The 24,118-nt window shown below is 39.1% G+C and overlaps 2 protein-coding genes across 5 annotated transcripts in view; both read right to left on the bottom strand.

Annotated features, from left to right (window-relative positions):
* LARP4B (La ribonucleoprotein 4B) overlaps positions 1-24,118 on the bottom strand; it is a 57,531-nt gene that overhangs the window by 17,486 nt on the left and 15,927 nt on the right. For 3 of the 4 annotated variants that reach the window (XM_083823682.1, XM_083823684.1, XM_083823683.1), the window contains exons 2-9: positions 21,493-21,627; positions 7,587-7,734; positions 7,222-7,383; positions 4,420-4,501; positions 3,368-3,504; positions 2,687-2,790; positions 912-1,022; positions 272-325 (exon numbers count right to left, since the gene is read on the bottom strand). In XM_083823682.1, coding sequence (XP_083679808.1) covers positions 272-325; positions 912-1,022; positions 2,687-2,790; positions 3,368-3,504; positions 4,420-4,501; positions 7,222-7,383; positions 7,587-7,734; positions 21,493-21,573 — 879 coding nt within the window. In that variant the 5' untranslated portion in view covers positions 21,574-21,627. Of the gene's footprint in view, positions 1-271; positions 326-911; positions 1,023-2,686; positions 2,791-3,367; positions 3,505-4,419; positions 4,502-7,221; positions 7,384-7,586; positions 7,735-9,078; positions 9,193-21,492; positions 21,628-24,118 lie in introns of those variants that run through there. The other variant, XM_083823685.1, reaches the window with a different exon arrangement.
* On the bottom strand, positions 9,083-21,485 carry LOC310894016 (uncharacterized protein). The gene is made up of 2 exons (XM_083823681.1): positions 9,593-21,485; positions 9,083-9,240 (listed from the first exon to the last, which is right to left on the bottom strand). Exons 1-2 carry the CDS (start codon positions 13,016-13,018, stop codon positions 9,208-9,210), a joined length of 3,459 nt encoding a protein of 1,152 aa, XP_083679807.1. The 5' UTR covers positions 13,019-21,485; the 3' UTR covers positions 9,083-9,207.

Below are 24,118 nucleotides of genomic sequence, written 5' to 3'. Positions count from 1 at the left end.
ACACTTGTCAGTCATTGTTCTCTCCTTCAAGGAAGGCAGGAACTGCTGAATGCTTCCCTGCCGGCCTGATGCTGGGTTGGACATACTGCTGCCAGAAAGGAGGAAAAGGAGAAGTATAACAGCATCTGCTACATTTCAAAACCAATCTCCAGGTCAAATGGCTGCTGAGATTGGACCACCTTAATATATATCAGAAAACACAAGTGGGCCCCCACAATAAAACAGAACATATGCACACACACACAAAAATAAAACTGAAAGCTCTACTTACCTTAATGGGTTTTCCTTGGAAAGTTTTCACTTCTTCTCTAAGGTATCTGTAAGCCTTTAAAAAGTCATTGTAAAATTTGTCAAATATAGTTTAAACAAAGGCAAGTTAAGTTTTGACAGGCTAAGCCTAACAATAATTCTTGAAGTGTCCGTTAATGTTAGACTAAAGAAAACCCTCATATTTAATCTGCATTTGGCCAGATTTAAGTTATCACTGCAGAAGTGCTTCAGTAGCATTAAAACAAGATTTTAAGTCTTACAAATGAAGTGTTTCAATGCGTCATTTAAAATATCAATGCTCTTAGTACATAGTATTATAGCTTTGGCCAGGAAGCCAGGATATGCAAACAAGATAAAACTTAAAGGATTATGTTTAATAGTACTGATAACTGAGTATCAGCTAATGGGAAGCACTACTGATTTTTAAAGGATTTTTTTTCTTCTTAAGTTCTTACACATTTGTATTACGGCTTATAACACCTCTTCCAGGAGGGCCCGTGGCAGGGGGGGTTGGAATTTGATGATCTTTAAGGTCCCTTCCGACCTAAGCCATTCTACGATTCTATAACCCAGTCAATCCTCCCTCATTTCATCCTTGTTTCCTGTTATAATTTCAAATGCTTCAAAAAATAAAGTGTTACCTGCTGTGCATCGGCTTCTGATTCAAACGTGATGAACCAGTTGTCATTATAGGCAAACTCACAGTTGATAAACTTAGGCAAATTATCTCCTTTGAAAAGTGCTTCAACCTCCTAAGGAAAGCAGTTTTGACAAGAAGGAAAAGGAAAGTGTGGGAGAGAAGAAGTGGACAGACAAAAGAAAACATCAATTTGAAATAGGATTCAAAAATTCCTGGTAAGAAAAATTAAAAGCACTTTTCAGCTTATAGAACAGGAACCGAGAACTTCAGAACACCTGCTCTAAGTGTTCTCTCTCCAAGCTCCCTGGTAGTTTGAAGAAATAGAGGGAAGCACTGTCTAGGCCATATCAAAGCAGCTCCTGCTTGCTCCCTCGAGCTAGGGGAGATAAGCTATTTAGGCCACAGAGAGACAAGTAAATTTGGCATCAAGTGCAGAATTCTTCTGAAAAGCTGTTGCACCTTATCACTCCTGCATAAAACCACTTCTTCCTCCCTCCTTTTGTGAGGCACCAGTGTCCACGAGAGATGAGGAAGCTGATCCAGAACAATGTCTGCATGTCCCTTGTTCCCAGATCCATGGAGCCACACAAACTTGTCCATACTGCATGGGATAGGAGATCCCTGACCTTTTGGCAGAAATTTGGAGATACACTTTGACTCAAGTGGCTACAGATTAATACATTTGAGAGCAGGGTTTATGTTACATGAAAAACAATGAACTGATTTTTATATAAAAACACACCTTGGACTTTTATTATTTTGCATACTATTCAATTTTGTCACTGAATGGAGTCAACCAGCATCAAAAAGCAATGCAACTTGGGGGGCCTTACAGTAGGTCAGAACATTGCTGCTTAAATAAAGCCTGACCATGCTCAGCCAGAAAATGTATCCTGTTAAGCCTGGCTGGTTAAGTCTAGATTTTCCAGTCCCACAAGTTTAAACACAATGTATAAAACATTTCACTTCAGACTTCTCAGAACTTTGTTTTTGTTTTTAAGCATTTAAGAGAGACCACCCAGTGCTAATATATCCAACCTGACAAACTGATGACAGTAAGAAAAACAATATATTATATTAAAAGCCAGGCAGTCTTTGAAAGGCTACATTTCATTTAGAAAGTTAAAAGCAGCTGATATTTTTAAGCAGTGTACATAACACATCTAACTTCTTCCCTCTGATTCCTTTGAGCATTTTCTTTTGTGCTCCAGTCTCTCTACGCCACTTATTTCTTTACTGTAAGTTTTTAATCTAACAGTACTACTTACACATTCAAAAAAATCAAGCTCACCACTCTTATACCCATTCCACAAGCTAGCAAGATCCTTTGCGACTTGTTGACACCTTTACCTTCAGCATTGTGGGAATGTTTGCAGTGCTTTATGAACTTTACCCTGAAAAGGTGCAGCAATGCCATTTTCCATCCCAAGATTTATCTTCTCTCATCTTTGTTTGCTATTTATCCAAATAGCTAAGAGCTAAGTGTGTATGGATACGCCAGAGTCCAAGAAAATTATGGTATCTCTACTGAACACACAGCATCATCAATTATTCAGCCCTCTTTAGAGTTACAGATTTTACTGCAGTCTTTGAGTGATATGCTTCTATCAAATATACTTATTATCCAAACAAAAACTATAAGCTAAGGCTTAGAAATGCAGACAGTAATGAGAAACATAGTAAGAAATATGATGCTCTTATTAAAACCTGGGAAAGAAAAAATCTAACTTCCAAATATTAAGTAAGAAACGTTCCTCCTGATAAACAGTTACTTACTTCAATGGGGGTAGATTCAGGTACTTCACGTAAAATCACAATACAGCGATTCTGATTTGGCCTAACTTTTTCTCCCTTCTCATCCACTTGAACTAAAGGCAACGCTAAGAGAGGGAAAAAAATATATTTTAGCTGTCAGCAATCATAATAGCTTTGCACACCAGAAGATGCTGTGGACACATTTTTACAACCAAATTGTGTGTGTTAAACTTTAAATATTTTAAAATATTAAGAAATAATAGAAGACTGCTGATAATTTCAAACACTTGAAACTGAACAGCCATGTTCCTTGAACTCTCCACTCTTTTCCTACGCTTCCAGACCAGGAAATCTCAGTTCATTAGTTATCCCTTTTAAGTTGCACACTGAGTCTTGTCCTTCCTTAATTCTTACTTTAGGGGTAACGTCCAGTAGCCCTTTCTGAGAACCTAAACTCACATTACTCTCATTTACATAGATCATTACTCAATACCTCAAATGTGAAGTAGCTTTTACAGGGCTACCGTTCCAAAAGCGTGATGGTCTAAACTGGAAGATGCCTGCTCTTTAAGCTTTACAGTAAAAAGGATGACAATTTACTGTAATACTTGACAAGCAAAATGATAAGTTACTGAAAATCCTGATTAATAGTCCTACAGCAGTTACCAAAATGCATTCAAGCGTTGAGCTATTTTTACTTACATCTCAGCACTTCAACAATCAAATCCATATCAGTACTGAGTTTCTTGACATGATCAAGGTTTGCTACTGTCATTATTGGCACATACTGATCACTGTCCATCTGTGATATAAGGTACATGTCACTGGCAAGATTTTCTCTGTTGGGAGAGAAAAAAATGGGGACATGGGACATGTCATAGACGTAGCTTTTTGTGATCTTTAATAAACTTGAGACAAAAACTGGGTAGAAGACACATTCCTGCAGTAAGCTGTATTTTCAGTGTTTTCAGTTCCCCAGCCCATTCAACTTACCATGTTCAGCTGTTTCACCTCCCAGAAACCATGAAAATGACTTTTTTTTTCCTTCATGCAACAGTATTGGCATCTTCCTGTTAAGGCAGCACATTACCCCCACAAACATGTAATACTGATAAGCATTTATTACTTCAAGTGACCACTGATTGCAACAGGCGATGCAGGAACATATGGATTAGGAGTTTTTCTAGGTTACTAAAGCAGGTGTTTAGCATTTTTTTAAACTAGAAACAAGCACTGAGAACAAACGGCTTTGATAAGCTTGTATCGGTCTATACTGGAATGTGTACGTTTCAAAGCCCTTAATTTTTTTAAACTGATCATTAAAAGATAAAGGAATCTACAGATGCACGTACAAAAACCCTAGTCTGTTTCAAGCCAAATTTTAAAAGATTAGTTTACTCAAAGCTTATCACATGGGTTAAGCTACCCAGTTTTAATTTGCAAGAGAAACCCAGTAACAATACAAGCTGTTACACATCAGGTATATTCTAACAACTCTTACTTCAAAGCAATATATCTACTAGCTTAAGTTTTACCCTCAGAAGTTTCACATGAGCTTTAGGAGGTACATCAAATATGATACTCTATCATACTAAAAGGACCATCAATACGACTTTTGTGCTACCTTCCCCAAATTTTCATCCTTTCCAATCAGTTTTAAGTGGTAGTTGTGAAATATATTAACATACATGCCAAACTTGGTATGAGATCTTGTTGGTAATTCACCAATTTGCTACATGTAGGTATATACATACCTAGATAAGCAGAATTCCAGTGTTTTTTTCAGTAATTCTCGTAGATCTTCCTGCCCCTCTGGCTGCAACTGTTCGTTTCCACCTAGAATTAAAAAAAAAAGGTTAAAATTTAGTTCTGCTATATTATTAAACGACAGATATTTTAATCAAGTCATCATATTTACTACTGACTGTCTATCTAGTAAACAATTTTCAAGTTCAGTAAACATTTGAGTATTATAGTTCACTACCCAATAAAACTGCAAAGGGAACACTTTATTTAAGACAAAAGAAAACCATATACACAGAGATTTGAAACAGCTTTAGACGAACAGCTACAAACACATCACAGTAAATACTGAACTGATGTAGCTCGTATACGTACCTTCCAGCCTCAGGAACCTAGCCAATTTCTAGCTGACTAAACCCAAGAACACAGTAAGAACGCAATGCAAGAGGCATATCCATTCTTTCTTCTGTTCTTGCTCTAAATTCTTGATATACTAATTCAGAAAAGGTTTTTAAAATGTAGTTATGGAATATCAACAGGTGTGATCAATTAACAACAGAAATGTAATCATTAACCACCTCTCGGCAAAGGAAAAGAGGTTTTTTTTCTTCCAAATTATTGCAAAGGCTTCCAAATTATTGCATGGAAAACAATTTTTTGTTCATTTTAGTTTGGATCCAGTATGTTATAGTCAGTCAAGTGAAAGCTAAAAGTGTCAGTTGGAGAACTGTTTAAAGATCAGAACTTTTATAAATTTCTAAAAGCCACATTAAAGTGTTCAGTAACATGTTACACTATCAGGAATAGCGTAACCAGCAGGACCAGGGAGGTGATTGTCACCCTGTACTCTGCTCTGGTGAGGCCGCACCTCGAGTGCTGTGTTCAGCTTTGGGCCCCTCGCTACAAGAAGAACATCGAGGCCCTGGAGCGTGTCCAGAGAAGGGCTACGAAGCTGGTGAAGGGCCTGGGACACAAGTCCTGTGAGGAGCGGCTGAGGGAACTGGGGTTGTTTAGGCTGGGTAAGAGGAGGCTCAGGGCAGACCTTAATGCTCTCTACAACTGCCTGAAAGGAAGCTGTGGGCAGCTGGGGGTCGGCCTCTTCTCACAGATAACCAGTGATAGGACTAGAGGGAATGGCCTCAAGTTCCACCAGGGGGGTTCAGGTTGGAAATGAGGAGACATTTCTTCTCAGAAAGAGCAGTCAGGCACTGGGTTGCCCAGGGAGGTGGTGGAGTCACTGTCCTTTGGGGAGTTCGAGGAAAGGTTGGACGTGGTGCTTAGGGACACGGTTTAGTGGGTGACACTGACAGTAGGGTGATGATTGAACCGGATGATCTTGGAGGTCTTTTCCAACCTTAATGATTCTGTGATTCTAAACGTAAGTTAGCTAAAGCTATTGCACACAAACTATTACCCTCTATACCCTTCCCTTCTTCAGTAACCTTCATCCTTTTTTTCAGCTCTCCTTAACCTTTCTTCTTCCTAATGCAACTTTTAAAATTCCTGCCAGTATTGTCCTTCCCATGTTCTATTTCGAGGCAGATAATGCCAACATCTGAAAAATATATATGTTGCATACTAACCAGTATTCCCTTTCCCCCATCTCCTCTTTCTTGCTTGGACAAAACCTAGCAAACATTATTTGATAAGACCAAAATTACATGCATTTTTAAATATAATAATGAAGAACAGACAATAGTTGGAACCACTTATATGACTATTGACTATTTATCAAATAGAATAGATGCAACCTGCTGTTCAGCTGCTTTATAACACTATTCAACTCTTGTAAGAAATTAACTGCTTTGGACAAGTAAAGCATATGCTGATTAAGTTCTAACATAAGTTGAGGAAAACCGTACCCTTCTAGAGTGCTAGGCACCGTTAATGTAATTTCTATTTGCCAGTTATTATTTATTATTCCACAATAGCACCTTTAAGTAGAAGTGTCAAAAGAACTTTGTTTTCAACACAAGTAAGAATGATGCCAGCAACTGTGTCTAATTCCAGGTATCTTTATTCCAATTATTATGGATGCTATTCTGGTTATTTAAATACATGTTATCATCAGCTAGCCACAACAAATAAGGGGCAGACCTCTCAGGAATCTCAAAACAGAAACACCCACAGCACATTCTCCTCTTCTTCATCCGTTATCTCAGTTGAACTAGTAATCCTACACAAATCTAGCAGACCTTCTGTCCATTTCAGTGAAATATAAGCATGGCTTAATCTCTACACTAGTTTCCAGAAGTTTCTTAAAACATGCCATCTGGTATAGACTACAATTGCTAACGGCTGTACTGGAAAAAAAACCATGAAGGTCAAAGAAATTACATTAAGTTGTTGCTTATTTTAGCATTTTAAGTACTAGGCTCATCTTTAAACACACTAAACTTACCACAATAATACTTGTGAAAGACAAATAGTATGTGAATTTCATCTCAGCACTTGACCCAACTAGAAGCATGCAGAGTAGACAGGTGGATATCTAAATACAAATATCAGCACTAGGGACTTGCATTCGAAGAAATATTTCAGAAGAAAATATTCAGTTACATCCAAAAGTTTCAACTGGTTCTGCACGCATCTCATGAGGCCTATTCTCTTAACAAGAAGACTGTTTTCCAAACATGCCTGAGACCAAAAAGGAGTTTTTTTTTCCACTAGGATACGTCTACAGAACGCATATACTGAACAAATATATATATATATATGCACACACACACACATATATATCTTTTAATGGATGTTCATTATTCAACTTTTTTTTCTTTTAAATCAAGCCCAAACAAATATCAGCTTTCTTTTACCTGTCTGAGCAGTTTCATGCATAGACTCATACTCAGAATGATCGAGAGCCAAAGGGTTCATATCTGTCTGGTCTGACACCGAAACAGCTGGCGACGGCTCCTGCAGTTCTGTCACCACTGCATTCTGATGCTTTTTGTCACTGTCTCCATTGGCATCCAGTCCTGTAGCGGAGATCACAGAGGTAACATACTCAAAAAATCTTCCTTCCAAGCACAGTAACAACATAGCTGAATCTAAATCTCAAGGATAAGAGTTGCTTACATACTTGCATTCGTTTTTTAAATACAAAATAAAAGTTGAAAGAGTTCTGCACTGATTTTTAACCTTCACTTGAGCAACAGCCTAAAGACTATGTTATTCATACCTTCTTTACAGGAATCTGGAGGCTGGTCAGGTATTTCTTCCCACGTTTTGCTCACACTACCATCAGTGGCACCACTTGCTTCCAAATGTAACATATGATTTCCCCACACCTTTGCATTAGGATTTAACTCAGAAACCTTGGCTGATTCCTACAAAAGAAATTTTTATTTTGATTATGCGCTTTGTGGATACACAGCACACATCTATGTGCATGTACATACATTTCAAAGCATAGTACCCAACATACATCTTAATATGGTAGTGCCAGGTGTTTTCACACCTGAACATATTGACTGAGTTGACATCCAATTGTGACTTTAGGTACAAAAATATCTGAACTGTGTAGCACGGAATTCATTTTCCTGATCAAGAAACACCAGAAAATACTAGCCAAGCGGCACAAACTACAACAGACATTTCACTCTCTGCTTTTGACAGACTGACGCAACCTGAACTTGCCCTAAACTTCAGGCAAGTCTCTAACACACGTTAACAGTAACAACAATTTTATTTCATCCGCTTCTGTGAAAGAACAAAATAAAATATAAAACTATGCTTGGTTTTCCTTTGGACTCTCATTAGTACATAACAAATAGTTTTAAGGAAGCATTACAGAAAACTGTGCATGAGATGTGTGGCAACTACCTTTACTTCCAGAGAAGAAACAGCATTAGCAAAAAATTAGGGTAGTTTTTTTCCCTAGGCAAGACAAAAAGGAACAAATTACCAGTTCCAGATCACAATGGTTTAACTACCTCTTTTAACCTGGACTGGAAATCATTATGTTTAATGGTAATATATACAGATATACAACTGTTATATGAAGAGTTATATTTGCACTTCAGAGACTGCTCTCTGCAGTGCCAACATCTACAATATTTTTTTGTAATAGTTTTCTCTTATTTTGCTACCGCTCAAGCAAAATGCATTATTTTATTCCATGTCCATATCTTTGGTATGTGTTAATATGATTAACATATTGCGAAAGAGTAGTACTCCTGATATCACATACTACTTAGACTTATTAAAATTTGTTTTGTGAATGCTAGGCACATCATGTAGTTCAACATCGGCACTTCAAATCTCCGTAGAGCTTTGATAATTCTGAACATTTGCACCCAGCTAAGTTATTATTGTGCATGGAAAGCAAACCCAGAAGGTAGGAAAACATAAGGAAACTCAAACACATGTATTAAATAACAGAGAAAGGGCTGTTAATAAGTAGAAAAGATGTTGGACATGACTACTTTAATAGTAAGGATTCAAAGATGACAGCAAGTTCCACCAGTTTCCATTTTTTAATGCAAAAAGCTCCCCTAACAGATAAACTTAGCTGCTAGTGTGATCCACTGCTGGCACTGCAATTGCTGGGCAAGGTCAGAGCAGCTGCCGTAACGCGGTCAGTGCGGAGAACAATGCTAAGCGCCGGCTCTGCTCAGAGGCAGAGGAAGAAGAGCAGCAGCTGCCACAGGTCATGTTAGTTGCTTTCTTACCCCAGCTAGCCAAGATGCAGTCTAGCTCATTCCCCATGCTCCTCCTGCAGCCATTCGTTTCTACAGCACTTCAGAAGAAGATCTCCAGAAGTGAGCAAAAGGTTTCCTAACTGCTATCAAGCAACAACTTTAAGATTTCAGGAAATCCACAAACATTTCTTCCTATACGAAGGTAAAGAGCACTATTAACGGCCTTCCACATACTGAAGTGTTCGTCTCAAGTTCATCTAGAGATTGAGAATTCACAATCAAGACACTTTACCCAAGGTTTAAGCTTTCAGACAAGGTAAACAACCAAAAAGGAAATATCAATATTTAGTTAACATTTTGTACTATTCTGTACATTCTGTTTAACATTGCATTTTGCAAAGGAAAGAGATTGATCAGTTTCAGGACAAAAGAAACTCATACGAAACTGTTAACTATTTAAAGAAACCAAGGTTTGACTTAGTTTATTTCAATTACAGCTTCAGCCTCAAGCTTTAACATCAAATCAATTCTGCAGAATACTTACAAATTCATCTTCATCTTGCCATCCCCAAATACCAACATTTTCTGATGCTACCAGTTGATAAGGGTATCTTCCCACGGCATATGATGCACCTGTTAAATCTTCAGTTTTGTTCTGGAAGTTTTTGCTACCTTTATGTCGTCTGGCATTCTTTACAGTTCTGTCAGAAATTTTATTATTCCATAAAAAGCCCATCAGATATTGACCATTATCTGCAGTGACACAGTCAGAAAACAGCTGGTGTGTCAAATCAGCACTGCCACCCTGCAGACTTAAGAAGTGTGACCATATTTCAACTTGGGGATTTTGTCTGTCCAGTTTATAGGAACACTCTTGGTTACTCAATACATCTTCCACCAGATCTAACACACACCTCTCACTGCCTCCCTGAAATCCTTTGGCACCAGAAGAGGCGCTGTGTATTTCATACGAAGGAGTAGCAGCATATTTGTCTACCTGCTCTGGGTCAACAAAAGCTCCAAGCTCTCCGTTTGAGAAAACCTTGTGCTCTGACTGTTCACAACTTGTGGTGAAGTCATTCATTTGAGTGTTTAATACGTAACTGGTATTTTTCGGTTCAGTAGACTTGGCTTCTAACTGCTTTGAATTCCCAGTGGTAAAAGCTTCTACTGTGCCAGCTGACAGACTAGCAACAGTGAGGTTTTCCTCCGTTGAGTGGATACTGACACACTGTTTTGCTTCATTCTGAAGATTACGTTCATTTACATCACACACACTTTTTTCATGAGTTTCTGACTGTACTTCAGTAACAGGCCCAGAAGAAACTTGGGTATTCCTGAATTCTGGCTCTGGGCTGGCACGGTTACATAACTGACTCTCTTCCATGGGTTTATGATGCACATGACAATACGAATTCTGACACAATGAAGGTAAACGATCAAGGTCTTTATGAAAAAGATTAGTATCTTCAGCAGTTTTAGTATGAAAAATATTAGTATCCTCAGAAGTTTTAGAGTCGTTTATTAATTTTACACTCTTGTACATACAACTGTCCAGAACTGCAGGTACAGCAAACCCAGAGCAAGTATTTTGATCACGAGTCAAGTCTTTATAGAAATTTAAGGTGTTGCTGTCATGATCAATAACATTAGCATCAGAATTCTGTTTTACATTTTCTGTCTTGTTATTAATCGTTTCATTTGGATGAACTTCAAATTTTGTCTGTTTCACAGATTCTATTCTATCCCCAGCTACTGCGTCCAAGTCAGTCCCTGCATTCCACTGATCTTCCACTGCATGGAAGGAACATGCAGCCTGTTGTTTGTCTTGTCTACAGTTCGAGTCCACTTTATCCATATCCTCATGTTCCACAGACAGAGAAGAGACACTGCTTTTGCTATCTGAATTTGAATAGTTGCGTACTTTACCTTTATTCCCTAGTGACTGTTGTGAAATCTGAAAATCTGTGCTGTTGTCCTTTAGGAATATTTCGTCTGTGCTTGTGTTATGAAGTTCACAAGATGCCAAAGCACCACTTACCCATGACTGAGTTCTGCTCAATCCACGAGCTTCCTCAAGCATGTCGTCTTTTAGCTCTATGCTACTCATACAGATATCTTCCTGCACGATCCTTTGGCATGCGCTTTCAGTTGATGTCTTGTTTTCAGTGCAATCCTTACTTTGAGTTTGAAAATCAGAATTTTCTTCCAAGCTTTCATGCATATCAGTCACATTCAAAGTTTCACAGCTATGCAGAACTGTACCTGTGCATTTCTCTTTACCTTTCAAAAATTCTTCCAAGGTGCTGTGATATTCACATGAGTCAGGAGCAAGCTTCTGGCTATTGTAACACCTTCTTTGAAGTGTTCCCTTTTCCACAGACGAGTTTTCTTCACTTGCTGCCTTTAGGCAGCATTTTTCAGCAAAGTTTTCTACATGTTGATTCACCAAGAAAGAATCATTGCCTGTTTCATGCAACTGTAATGATAATTCAAAGTTACCCTTCATATTCTCTACCACTTGCTTAGTATTTACGTCCTTTGCAACAATTGAGGAATGCATACTTACAATCTCAGAATCATTATTTTCCTCAATTTTCCCTGAATTGCATACTCCAGTGTTTAACAATACACTGGAAGTACAATCACTAACACATTTCATGTTTTCTGAATTAGGGCTGTTTTGGTCCTCTTCAGCAGGATCCACAGTTTTTACGGAATCACAAGTTCTATTAAGTGATTCATCCCAACTGACACCGTTATCTATGTCATATTCCTCCTCTTGTTGATTCTCAGCAACAACTTCATCGTATGCTTTTGCTCTTAAGCCAACTGTTACTATACTGTCAGTGTTTAACATATCCATATGACAGCTGTCAGCCAGTAAGTTATTGTAAGAAGATTGGGTGTCCATGTTACAATATTCCTTTGTTTCCTTTTTCTGCATGTTTGACCTGTCCTCTTTTTTACACACAATCAATTCTTTCTGTGAATTAAACTTAGCTTCCACTTGTGCCGATTGCTGCACTGGAAATTCCTTCCCAGTGTCTAGAGGCTGTGCCATGCTGCACATTCCTTCGTCAGTAACAGCTGAGTTATCTACGTCTGCTGCAATCTCTTCATGCACAGTAGCTGGCACATCTTCATCCCCTCGCAGATCTTCAGCATCTACAACACAAAGGCTGTAAAACTCCCTATCTTTTAAATGTTGTCTGTTGTCTACATCAAGATAGGAAAAGGTTGGAGACATCTGCTTATGTGAACTTGAAATTTTTTGTGAGCTGTCACTCCTATCGTCTTCAACATTTACTATCGTTTCGTGCCGTCTTGAATGGTCGCATGTAACTGCATAATCATCCAGAAAATTTCTATTTAAGGAAATTTCATCCTGTAGGGCTTTGTCTGTGACGGCCGGTACACATGAAGTAGAAATATGATATATTGAACAATGCTCTTCTGCAGCTACATTTTCATTATTACTATTATTTTCTACATCGTTCATGTGCTGACCACTATTATTAGATTTTTTAGGCGCTCGTTTTTTAATAACCCCATCTTTCTTTTCTTCACTTTTCTGCAGACTTCTGTACCCACGAGAGACCTTCAAGAGGTGACTAAAGGAACTAAAGAAGCTTAAAGGTCTGTCATATGATCTCCTAGAGCTCTCACAGTGACTGTTCTCCATGCTTTTGTATGACTGATACTTTGCTTTTCTATCCCAGAGGCCAGATTTAGAATTTGACGCCGCGCAATCATCGGTACAAATGCATTCAGTGCCGGCTATCCCAGCCGCCCCGTTAACCGTCCTTCCCACTGTACGCAGATCCTTGCTGTCTACAGTTCCTAAAATTGAAGATAAAGTTTTACTTATCCTCGAGCCTGGTGCCTCCTCTTCCACAGATTTTTGTAACAAGCCAGTTTTCTCCTCATTTGTGCTGTTACTCAACTCCTTACTGAAGCAGCAGCCCATGTTCAATTAGTGTCAAAGGAGCCTTCTCATTGCAAATCACCTTCCTCTATACGCTAAGCTAGCTTTCTACAGCTACTGAGGAGACAAGCCAACACCCAGCTGCCAAAAATAGCACTTTAAAACCATGCAGGGGGTTCATATGTCAGTGCCACTCAAAGTCCAAATCCCAGTTGCTGAGCAATGTTTTAGTGTTTCATCATATGCGCTGCAATATTCAAGCCAAATAATTTTCCTAATGAGATTACAGTCTGTTTACAAGTATTACTAAGTCTTACGAACTTCCATTGTTTAATTTCCTGAAGGTTCCTTCATCCAAATCATTAAAATATTTAAATGACATCTTTCACAATGTCTGTGTGCCAAAAGAGCTGCCTGCTTTCAAGCTTAACGTGATTCCCGCTTTCTACACTAGGAAAAATGCAGTCTGGCTTCACATGTTTAAACCTGATTTGAAGACTAAATTAGTGGAAGCTATTAGATCAAACAAGTTCTGTGCCATTTTCTCCTTCTCTTCCCTCCCCCTAGAGCTGAATCTACACCGAGATGACTTCTTTAGGAAAAACAGGCTAAAGATAGATAAGACCTCATGTATTCCATTGAACAGTCATTGTACGTTATCAGAAGCTAGTTCTGTTCCAGGATTTTTTTTTAATCATTATCTGTGTGAAGAAAAAAATCCCCGTGAATTACAGCACTGGAAGAGGCCTCACAATCATCTAGCCATCTTGTGGAACTGTGGCAGGATTAATTATACTTAATTTCCCCCCCAGAACTGTGTATTCTTTTACAAAAAAACTCTAAAGATTTTAAAAGGTAGTTTGACTAAATGCTGCTTCTCCCAGAAGTCTGTCAACAGTGAGTTTTGTTTATTGCATGTAAACCGACTTCCTTCTATCCTCCTGAGAGCACAGACCATCTTTGTGAACGCTTTTAAATACTGGAGGACTTCTGCTACTCTAAGCCCCTTCATATGTTAAAAAAAGTGATTCTCCTTCAAAAATAAAAGCCCAATATAAAACTGAAAATACCCAAACTTTTCTGTTCTAAACAGAGTTGCTCTTATTTGCTCTTAACTTTACACCATTTATATCTCCTCTCAAATCCATCAGTGTTATTTCAAATTTGGAGCCCCTCCTTCAGAGAGCTTGCAGACTCTACCACCACTCTACCCCATCAGTTAAAATATACCAAAAACACTGATGAAGGCAGGACAAGACAGACCCTTGAAGTACCTATTTCAAATGTTCTTTCAGCTGGACATCGAACTGAGTGCTATTTTTAATTGGTTATGCACCTTATGGCAAGTTTAATCAAGATGTATTTGAACTAGACTTTCAGTTTAGCCTGGTAGTTTGCCTTCATTGTATTCATACAGCAGCATAAAAGGGTACTAATGCTAATAGAAACAGTTAACTTTCAGATAACTGGAACTAGATCTAGTTTAATTTTTACTGTAAACTATACTTGCAGGGTAATTGTTGCTTAACACATCTAGATCCATGCTTTGGTTTTCCATTTTATTTTTTTTAAACGTGACTGTCATTGTAACTTACTTTACAGCTGCTTTCGTGGCCAGTCAAGTAGCCCACATAATAAGGCTTCAGACATGATCCAGCCTTATTTAAGCGATCATTACGGTCCCTATCACTGCCATATTGAAATCTTACAGTGTTTTGTAAACTGCAGTAAATTTTGTAAATTACAGTATTGCAAACTTCAAAAGCTTCAGGATTTTTTCGTAAACCAGAGAAGCCCATAATCACTTCTTCCTTTCAACCTCCCTTACTTCCTTTACTCCAACAGGAAAACCTACTGCTATCAACAGAGCAGTATATGTAGCTGATGCTTAATCATAATTAAATTAAGCATTAGTCCTTCTTTTACTCGTTCATGTCTAGCTAGTAAATAAGGTTCACATCTGTTTAAAGAACCAAAAGGAAGCAAACTTTCTTTGTTCCATATTGAAGAGTGAGGGGAAAAAATGATGCTGCACTGAACCACAGCAAGCAGAAGCAGGCTGAACTAAAATCAGGTAGAAAGAAAAAAAAGGTCTTGCTATCTCAAACTGTTTGCAATCTTTTGACAACAACTTGCGAATACAAGGTAGTACTGCGCAAGTGCAGAAGCACTCTTGAAATTCAAATGTTTCACTTCAGACAGCCTCCACTGCAGCCACCATGAAGTACTCCTGTAGCAACAATAGAGTTTACAAATTTAGCAGCATAAACCAGACTAGAGGTCAATCATCCCATAAACCTGACAGGTAATGCTTAAGGGATAATGTCCTCCCCAAACAGAGGTGAGAATCTGAAACCATTCACCTCTTTTCCTGACACAGCTGAAATGCTATTGTTCTTTTCTCTGAAGCCTTCATGAGATATTCAAATATTTATTTCAAGTAGCTTCTTATCCTACTTCTCTTATATTCTGTACACAAATGCTCCAAGTAACACAAAAAAGCATAACGCTATAATGAAGCTGCCAGCATAGCTTTTTCTCCCCAGACAAGCGTTCTGCTTGCAGGACAAAGGAATCAAAGGAAATGATGTTTCAGATTGTGAAGCACAGGTTACTATATATTTAAATGCCATATACATTTAAGTGCCTTTGGCAGACTCAGATTAGTACCTACAAAAGAACCATACTGGCTAGCTTTCAGGGGAAAACTCCTACTCACCACTAATCCTCTGACCATTAAAAAGATTACTGAATTGGCTAGGAAATAAATACATTCCCGCTCAGCAAGCCCACTTCGAAATCACAGAGTACCAAGAGAAAGGCTACCCTGCCCCCCGGCTTATCTAACACACCAAGCCTCCCAAGCACCTGCAGCTATACTGCTCTTAAGGATAGGAAGTCTGGTGCATCATTGCTGCCATCTGCTGCATTTTTTTTTTAATTCTCCCCTGGGACAAAGTTATTCAAGCTGTATCCAGCTTGATTCAGACTTAAAGCTATGCCAAGGCACTCCCCTCTTTAGCATTCCCTGGAACGAAGTGCAGGGAAAGGGGGAGGCGGCTGTTTGTAAGAGGTTTTGTTGTTGTTGTTGTTTGAAGAAATGCCATGGGCAAACAATTCAGCTGTTTTTAATGTCTGCATAAAGCCTCGCTAGTACTTCCAAAGTTTCTAACTTCTCAGAAAAATCTCTCGTCAGGTAAAGTAGCAGCATGATTTCCCCCTCTGTGATACAGCCATTACTAAGCACACGCTTTCTGGTGAGGAACTGAGAGCCTCTAAAAGACAGACCTGGGCAAAGTCCACTTCTCTTGTGCCTTAACAAGCAATTCTACTATCGGCTAATGGAGAGAAAATGGCAGAAGCAGTTCAGGCAAGCAGAAGGTTCTTCTGGTTTTCCCATACTCTTCTTATGTGCAGAGGTGCATTCTGTACACGTTCCTTTGGATTTTATCTAAGCACCTATAGCAAACACAAAGTCACACTCCTCAATACTGTTCATTAACTTCCAAGACTCACTAAGTCTTAGAAGTCCTCTGACTAAGCTAACACCTCCACCTGACTTGAAAAACTCTACCAAAGCTAGCAGAATTTGTGCTTTAACACTTCAGAGCCTGATTCAGTGGAGTGAGGCATTTGTACTTGCATTTTTTTCTTCTTTTTCTTGCAATTTTGGTTCTTGTGTATTTCTCATATACTCAAGGTTTCCCTTCCCCATGTCACAGAACTGCTCCGAAGCTGCACTTTCACAGCTTGAAATTTTTATTTAATTAATATTTTAGTCATATATCCTGCATACATCTACAAAGGACACCACAGGTCAACATGCTCATTAACGGGAGTATACCTCCAACCTACTTTCATTTCTACATGTATCTATTAACGCTCTCAAGGAATAAGGGTTTGAATCTATATATAGACTGTATTTTAAAACTAACATCTACAAGGCTATCTGTAAAGTTACAATAGCACAAGTTAAAACAGTCCTTACAACCTTCTGACATTTAACTTCATTTATCCTTTTCCTACAGTAAAGTCATGCAACTGTAATCGGCCCTTAAACAGTCACCCTAGGCAATTACCTGATGTCATGCCCACCACCAGTGACAGGAAAAGGGCAGAGCAGCGTCATGACAGACATGGCGAAGACACTGCTGCAGGTTGCAGGAAGACAGCTGATCAGACTGCTTAACTTCCCCCCAGTACATCAAGGTTAAGTGGACTGTTTAAATATGCACACGTTACACATCAAAGCAATTTAAAAATAGCATTCGAAGTCACCTAAATGTGCAGAGCTATTAAATACTTCTCTTATATTCTAAGTGTAAAACTGTGTGACAGAAAAAAAGAGCACTGAGCAATATCAATGCTTCAAGATGCGATACTGCACATGTTCGGTTTAAGGTCTAATCCTCCCATCTCTTATTTAAAGCTATTCATGACCTCTTGAATTATTTAATATCACCTACATGTTATACAAACCGTTACTTAACTCTTAATTGGCACATACTGTAATGCTGTATATTGTCAAATGGTCTCAGAATTATATGCTATACTGAATTTTTGCTCAGGGCCTTGTCTTAAACCTAATTTCCTTAGTCCCCTTTAAATTCGACCAGGCTTATTATTGAATGGGTTGCAAAAGAATTTTTGAACGTAACATAGCAGCTTGTAAGCCCAAGACATCCTTTCATATTAACTGCTGTGAAAAACTTCTTATGAAGTTACAATCAAGTCCCATCTTATGCTTTCAAACTTGCTAGCTATTTTTATTGGGCTTAGAAACAACAATTTGATTGAACTTGTATTTACAGTAATTATGAACACTGGCAAAAGCCAGCAAACCACAACAGTTTGACTTTCCACTAATAGAAACCCCTGACAGCACCTGACAATTATTGAGTTAGAGACAGTATGGGTGATGTGCACATCACAACCAGCAAGGGGTTTAGGAGACACCCCCTGCCCCGTAACTTCCTCCGCTGGAACAAACATTTGCAGAAGCAGTTGCTGCTTTATGTCAAAAATCCCTTCTAAAGCTTAATTTCAATGTCCAGATTAGGTCTCTGATTCAGCTGATCAATGAAAGAAAATCCTTTGGTCCTTGGAAAGTGCTCTAGAGGCCACATTCAAATGACAGCACGGCAGGAGAAGAGTTTAGGGTCAACGCACTAGGTAAGACTTTAACACTAAAGGTTAGGTAAGTCCTGCCTGGCAGAGAGAGGTCATACAAGCTACCTCCACCACGGGATTTGGATCTCTAGTAGCAAAGGGTTACTGATCAAAAGTTCACAAAGGAGTGAGTGAAAAGGGAGAGAAACATTTCTCAAACACAGACTTTCCTGGGTCCAGTTTGACAAGGGCTTTCCGAAACAGAATTATCATCAGGATACAAAAAAGAAACTAGAGAAACTGTGGTTTGAAATGAAACACCTAGTGTACTGTGATATTTTAAGACAAAAGGAAAGACTGCCTCCCTCACCATCAGGTTAAGACTCTGAAAATTGTTAGTAAGCAAATGACCTCTGTACCACTAACATAAGCAAGCCTGGCAAGTGACTTCTGGAGGGTTCCGTCATGAGTCACAGCACCAGAACTTGAGTCTGAAATCAGTCACTACTGACTATCTGGTCAATGTTAGTAACAGCAGAACACGTGTTAAGTTTTGGTCCTGCCAAAGAAAACAGAACGAATGTAGCGATAATTAGGAGGATTTAATATTTAAAGATATAATAACGAATACATTATATATTCTCTCTGGGGAGGCATTTTTCCAGAATCTAAAGAGCTGCATGAAAATTCCCAATAGAAATTCTGCAGCTTTCCTCCTAAAGTGCCAGAGAAACTCAGACTAAGTATCACCTGATCCTAGTAGAACAGCATAGCCAAATTAGCTAGGGAACGTAATTCAGCAGATTTTTTTAAAGGTATTAAGAAAGACTCCTAGAAATCTTGCCAGATACCACGGCAGTATGGCTTCACATCAAATACACACTGGAGGATGGATCACCAAAGACATGTATCAGCCCCATGGAAAGGGATCTGGAAGTTTTGTTCGATGGCGAGATCAGTATGAGCCAGCAGTGTGCCCTGGCAGCCAAAAGGGCCAGCCGTACCCTGCGTGCATCAGGCACAGCACTGCTACCTGGTCGAGGGAAGGGATTGTCCCTTTCTGCTCTGTGCTGGAGCAGCCTCACCTCTAGCACTGTGTGCAGTTTGGGGGTCTAGATGGGAAGATGTACGAGGAGCGGCTGAGGTCCCTTGGTTTGTTCAGCCCAGAGCAGAGCAGGCCGAGGGGAGGCCTCATGGCGGCCTGCAGCTCCCTCACGAGGGGAGCGGAGGGGCAGGTGCTGAGCTCTGCTCTCTGGGGACATCGACAGCACCAGAGGGAATGGCATGGACCTGGGACAGGGGAGGGTCAGGCTGGGTGTTGGGGAAAGGTTCTGCACCCAGAGGTGGTCGGGCACTGGGACAGGCTCCCCGGGTCACGGCACTGAGCTGCTGGAGTTCAAGAGGCATTCAGACAACGCTCTCAGATACGATCTGATTTTTGGGTGGTTCTGTGTGGAGCCAGGAGTTGGACTCGATGATCCTTGTGAGCCCCTTCCAACAACCTTGGACATTCCTATGATTCTATGATAAAACTATACCTCCATGCAGGCTAAGAAAAAGCTTTGCCCTCTGATCTCAAAATAAATAACAAGCAAGGAACAGCAGGCAACTTCAGGTAACTTGTAGCATGCACTTGCTAAATGTAATAGAGTCACAACTTCAGAAGTTTTTCTCCTTTTTACCTCCCACACTCTTGGAGAGATAAGACTGTCTTCGGAAGTTTTACTCAAACTGTAACACTGTTATAACATTGTTACAGTTTGCAAATGAAAATTTGCAAAACTTGCAAATGAAGTTCTGAAACACTGTCAAAATACACTCATGCACGTACACCGTTATGAAAGAGACCTCCTTTAAAAGAAGGTGACAGCATGTATCGACAAGAATTCTGATATAACAAAATAATCTTGTGATACTGTGCATGCAGAAGTATAATACTAGAACAATTAAAAAAAACCTTGAAAACCTACAGAACCCATCTTTTGGAAATAAAATATTCAGAAAAGGAAAAGCTTTCCTCTCAAAATAATAAGTTATTTGAAATGCATTGTAGCACTACAGATAGATTCCAGGATATCCATATTAATATTAAAATAATGGATTTGTCTTCTGCTAAGAAATTGAGCAGTTTTCCTGAAATTGCAAGAAAAAGATTATTTCTCCAAGTATGAAAGAACAGAAATTGAAACTTAGATCCAAGTTTACATATAGCTTTAAAAACTTTAAAGAATACCAAATTACAAGAACTACCACCAATGCAAAGACTAATCGAACTACCTCTAACACTAATACACTTGTTAGAAGTGCACTGAAAGTTGCAAGTTTGTGGCAAATGGCCTCTTACTCAAGCTTACACATTGGTTGAAGCATGTGGCAAAATAACTTTCAGAACTTCAAGGATTTCTTGGAATTAACAACCTGAATAATCAAAAAAGGTTCAATTTTAAGACCACTTCTGTGCCCAAACTTACTCCTCTACTGTCAAATAGAAGAAATTCATATCTGAGAAAGGTAAGACAGTAGAGATGAGATCCCAGAACAGCCAACACTTTTTTTTTGTGAGGGTAAGGGTAGAGGGGTGCAGCATACAGAAACACCAGCTCCACTAGTTAAGCAAAACACAAGTCTGAAGTGTATTTGAAAACGTTTCTTAGTGCTTGCTGCAAAGGAAGTTTAAGCAGCAAGCATCCACTAATGCATAGCACAGATTAAGTGCCTAACAGAATATGCAGTGAAACCAAACCCTTCAAGATGTTCCAAGAGGAAACATTCCTCCCAATATACAATTAACTATCAAAGATGAAAACCTAACATTATGAGTAAAGCTTATACACAAATCAAGTATTCAATCTACTTGAAAACATCTGTAACATTTACTGCAACATATATTCATAGAGCACTATCCACTGTATTATCTGCCAAAAAGCATCCCATAAAGCAGCTTACTGGATGCTGCACAGCAGCACCAAAGCAGCAGCAGCACGTGCCATTTGGCAGAACTGACTGAGCAAATCCTATTACAGAAGGCAATTTCCTATTTTTTAGGGTTTATGCTTTTTTCAGTTGTAGATTCAAGTGCGTTTGCTACATGTTAGTTAATCTGTGAGTCAGAATCCAAGTCAAGACTGGCAGTACAATTCCTGTATAGGCTACAAAGCTCTGTACCTTACTGAGTGAAAACTGAGTTTATCTATCTTCTCTGTAGGGTTGAAAAAAAGTTAAGGCTCCTACCAGGTATGAAGGTGGCTACATCTCCAATAGTTCTGTTCTAGGATTTTATGTTGCAATGCTATCATAGCCCACTGTCTTCTTTTAAAACATTCTGAGACGTAATTTTGATTAAGAAATACTAAAAACCTGCTTCACGCAACACTTACGTGATGGGAATGTGTAATTATAATACTTACTAGATGAGAACCGTCTTTAACTTCTTGTACTTGCTGCACCTGCGGTTCAGCCACAACTTTAGTGTCCTGATCAGAAGTCATGAGCTGTCTGCTTTTTGGCTGCTCAGAGAGAACTTTACTGGTCACCTTTGGAAGCTGTGGAAATACAAAGACAAAAGATTCTCTAAGCAGTGGTTGAAATTGCTGCAATTTCATAGCCATTCCTGACGTGCCATGCTGATTCAGACCAGAGGCCCAAAGAACTTCCCCACGACGCAGTCATTATGGGTTCAAGGAAAATGTTAGGGCAGCAGGCATGGATAAAGCAACCCTGTAAACGCGCCCAGCTTCCAGTAGCTGACAGCCCTGGGAGCGCAGATGAATAGCATGCACAACACTTGCCGTCGCACAGGGCAGGGAAATTCCATGGGGAAGTTTCATTTCATTCTCACCTTAATTATTCAGAGTGGTTTTCAAACTCTTCTTTACACCACTTGGTAGACTTACTCATTAAGAAGCATTCTAGTCACAAACCAACCTTTGTCTTCTACAGCTACTCTGGCAGTCACTTAATCTTCGCCAACTGTAAGAAGCATGTTACAACACTTCTGCTCTATTAGTGACGCTCAACAAGTTGTTCTGCTCCATCATCCTAAAATGTTATTTTATTTGATTAGACAAGTGGAAAACTGAGGAGCATTGAATGTCTGACTGGCTTAGCTTTGAAATTCGAGCCTATTACTTAATATTGTTATTTTAAACAACACCTGGTCAATAAGGAAAGAAAAGGTTCATTTAAATGATGTTTCAAAAAGTAAATACTGGGAAGTAAGTCAGGGTAACTTTTTTGTTAGTTTCTATAAGGGCTACAAACAAGCTCTACTACGCTTTTTGGTTTACATATTCACCCAGAAATTACAATCTTGCAGCACAGGGAAGATAACTGTATGATTCCACTCCTTAGCTGCATAAGCTCCTTTTATGGTATCTTGACACCTAACGATTGGAGTTAAAGAGTATTCCTGTCAATCTATGGCTTTATGGCCTTCTGCGCAATCCCTTCCCCATTATATTCTGAAAGGAGCAAGTCTTTCATACAATTTAATCCATTCCAAAATTTTCAAGTGTAATCATAATATTCATCTATGTACGGGACAAACTGATTCAAGTGTCTGTACGACAGTCGTTCAGGAGAAAAGTTGTTTTGCCAATACTGTTGGAAAAAACTGACATTCCGGACAGGAGCTGATATTCAGCTTAGATGAACACTCGAACATCATTTCATGCTATTGGTGTAAAGTCAGCATAAAAAAAAAAGCATATGTTTTCAACAGAAATACATGCACTATGTCACTGTTCAAACACCCAGAAGCTTGTTCTGTGTTTTTGAACACTCTGCCTCTCATCTGGGACTAAAAGCTATTCAAGTAGAGGAGAAATGAATTCGACACGAAAAGCAAACAAAGAGGAAATAAAAGACTATATTGACCCACACATACAAACATACACAGAGCCTTCACAGGAGAAAGTCTGGAATTAATTTGGGATGCTTGTCTTTTAGAAAATAAAGAAAAATCATCCTCAGGATGAAAACCATTCTTCAAAAACTACTAAGTAGCATGATCCTACGTCATCCAAACCCCCGCATGGGAAGCTGTATGCACAGTAACGCTACAGGTGTCCAAGCTTCTTGCCGGAAGCTCCTGTTAACTTTAAGAGGCTAAAACCACTTCCTTTAAAATTATGGATTTTTTTTTTTTAATATAAGAACAGCACAAAACTTATTATGCATTTTATATTCACTCTACATAAACCACATTGCTGTTCATCCTAACCTCAAGCATGCACGTTAGTCCTCATCCACAAGGTAAGCCCTACAGAAACACTGCTGTGTTTCAGTCAGTTATGACATTATCTCCTCTGCACGGTGATTCCCGAATCAATGCCACGGTACTCGTTGCATCCCTCTATGCCACCTGCTGATCTCATACATCTCCATTTCCCTCCTAGGCTCAGCTCGTCCCCAGTCACACCGCAATCTCTTCCACCCTCCAGTATGTCGTGTAAGCGCCTGCACTTTGTAAATCCACGGATTGTGGAAGGAAAACAGCCAGGAACATGTGATTCTAACAAACAAGAGTAAAGTTCCACTACACATATGCTCTTTAAAGCATTTGCTGACTGGCCATCGAGCACAAAATATTCAGCTAAATCATTAATTTAGGCTGAGGGTAGACTAGTTGTTAGCCAGCTTGATAGATAACAGATGCCTGCAACGTTCACATTACTGGTGGCTTGCCCGAGCAGTCTGAAGTTGCAAGAAGAACAGTACAGCATTCTATTGCTTTCCAGAAGCCCTTCAGATGAGATTACACAAGACCCTTATCATGGACTAGGCCTAGATTGAAGCTCTAGGTAACTTTGTTTGGATTGCTCCGACTAATAATTATTCTCATTAGCGCACATATTTGTTGAGATAGACATCACAACAAATCCACTGACCTCATGAAGAGTTACATTAATAAATGTATGGGATTTGCATTGTTGTTAAGTCGCATTTCCACCATTAAGGATCAAAACATTTCTCAAAACAAATGAAATATTATAATCTGTTTTAAAGGATGTTCAACCTGCCTTTTAAGTCCTA

Source organism: Anser anser, assembly GCF_964211835.1.
Source record: "Anser anser genome assembly, chromosome: 2".
NCBI lineage: Eukaryota > Metazoa > Chordata > Aves > Anseriformes > Anatidae > Anser > Anser anser.
Note: the sequence above shows the minus strand (reverse complement) of the source record. Positions and strands in the feature narration are given on the sequence as shown.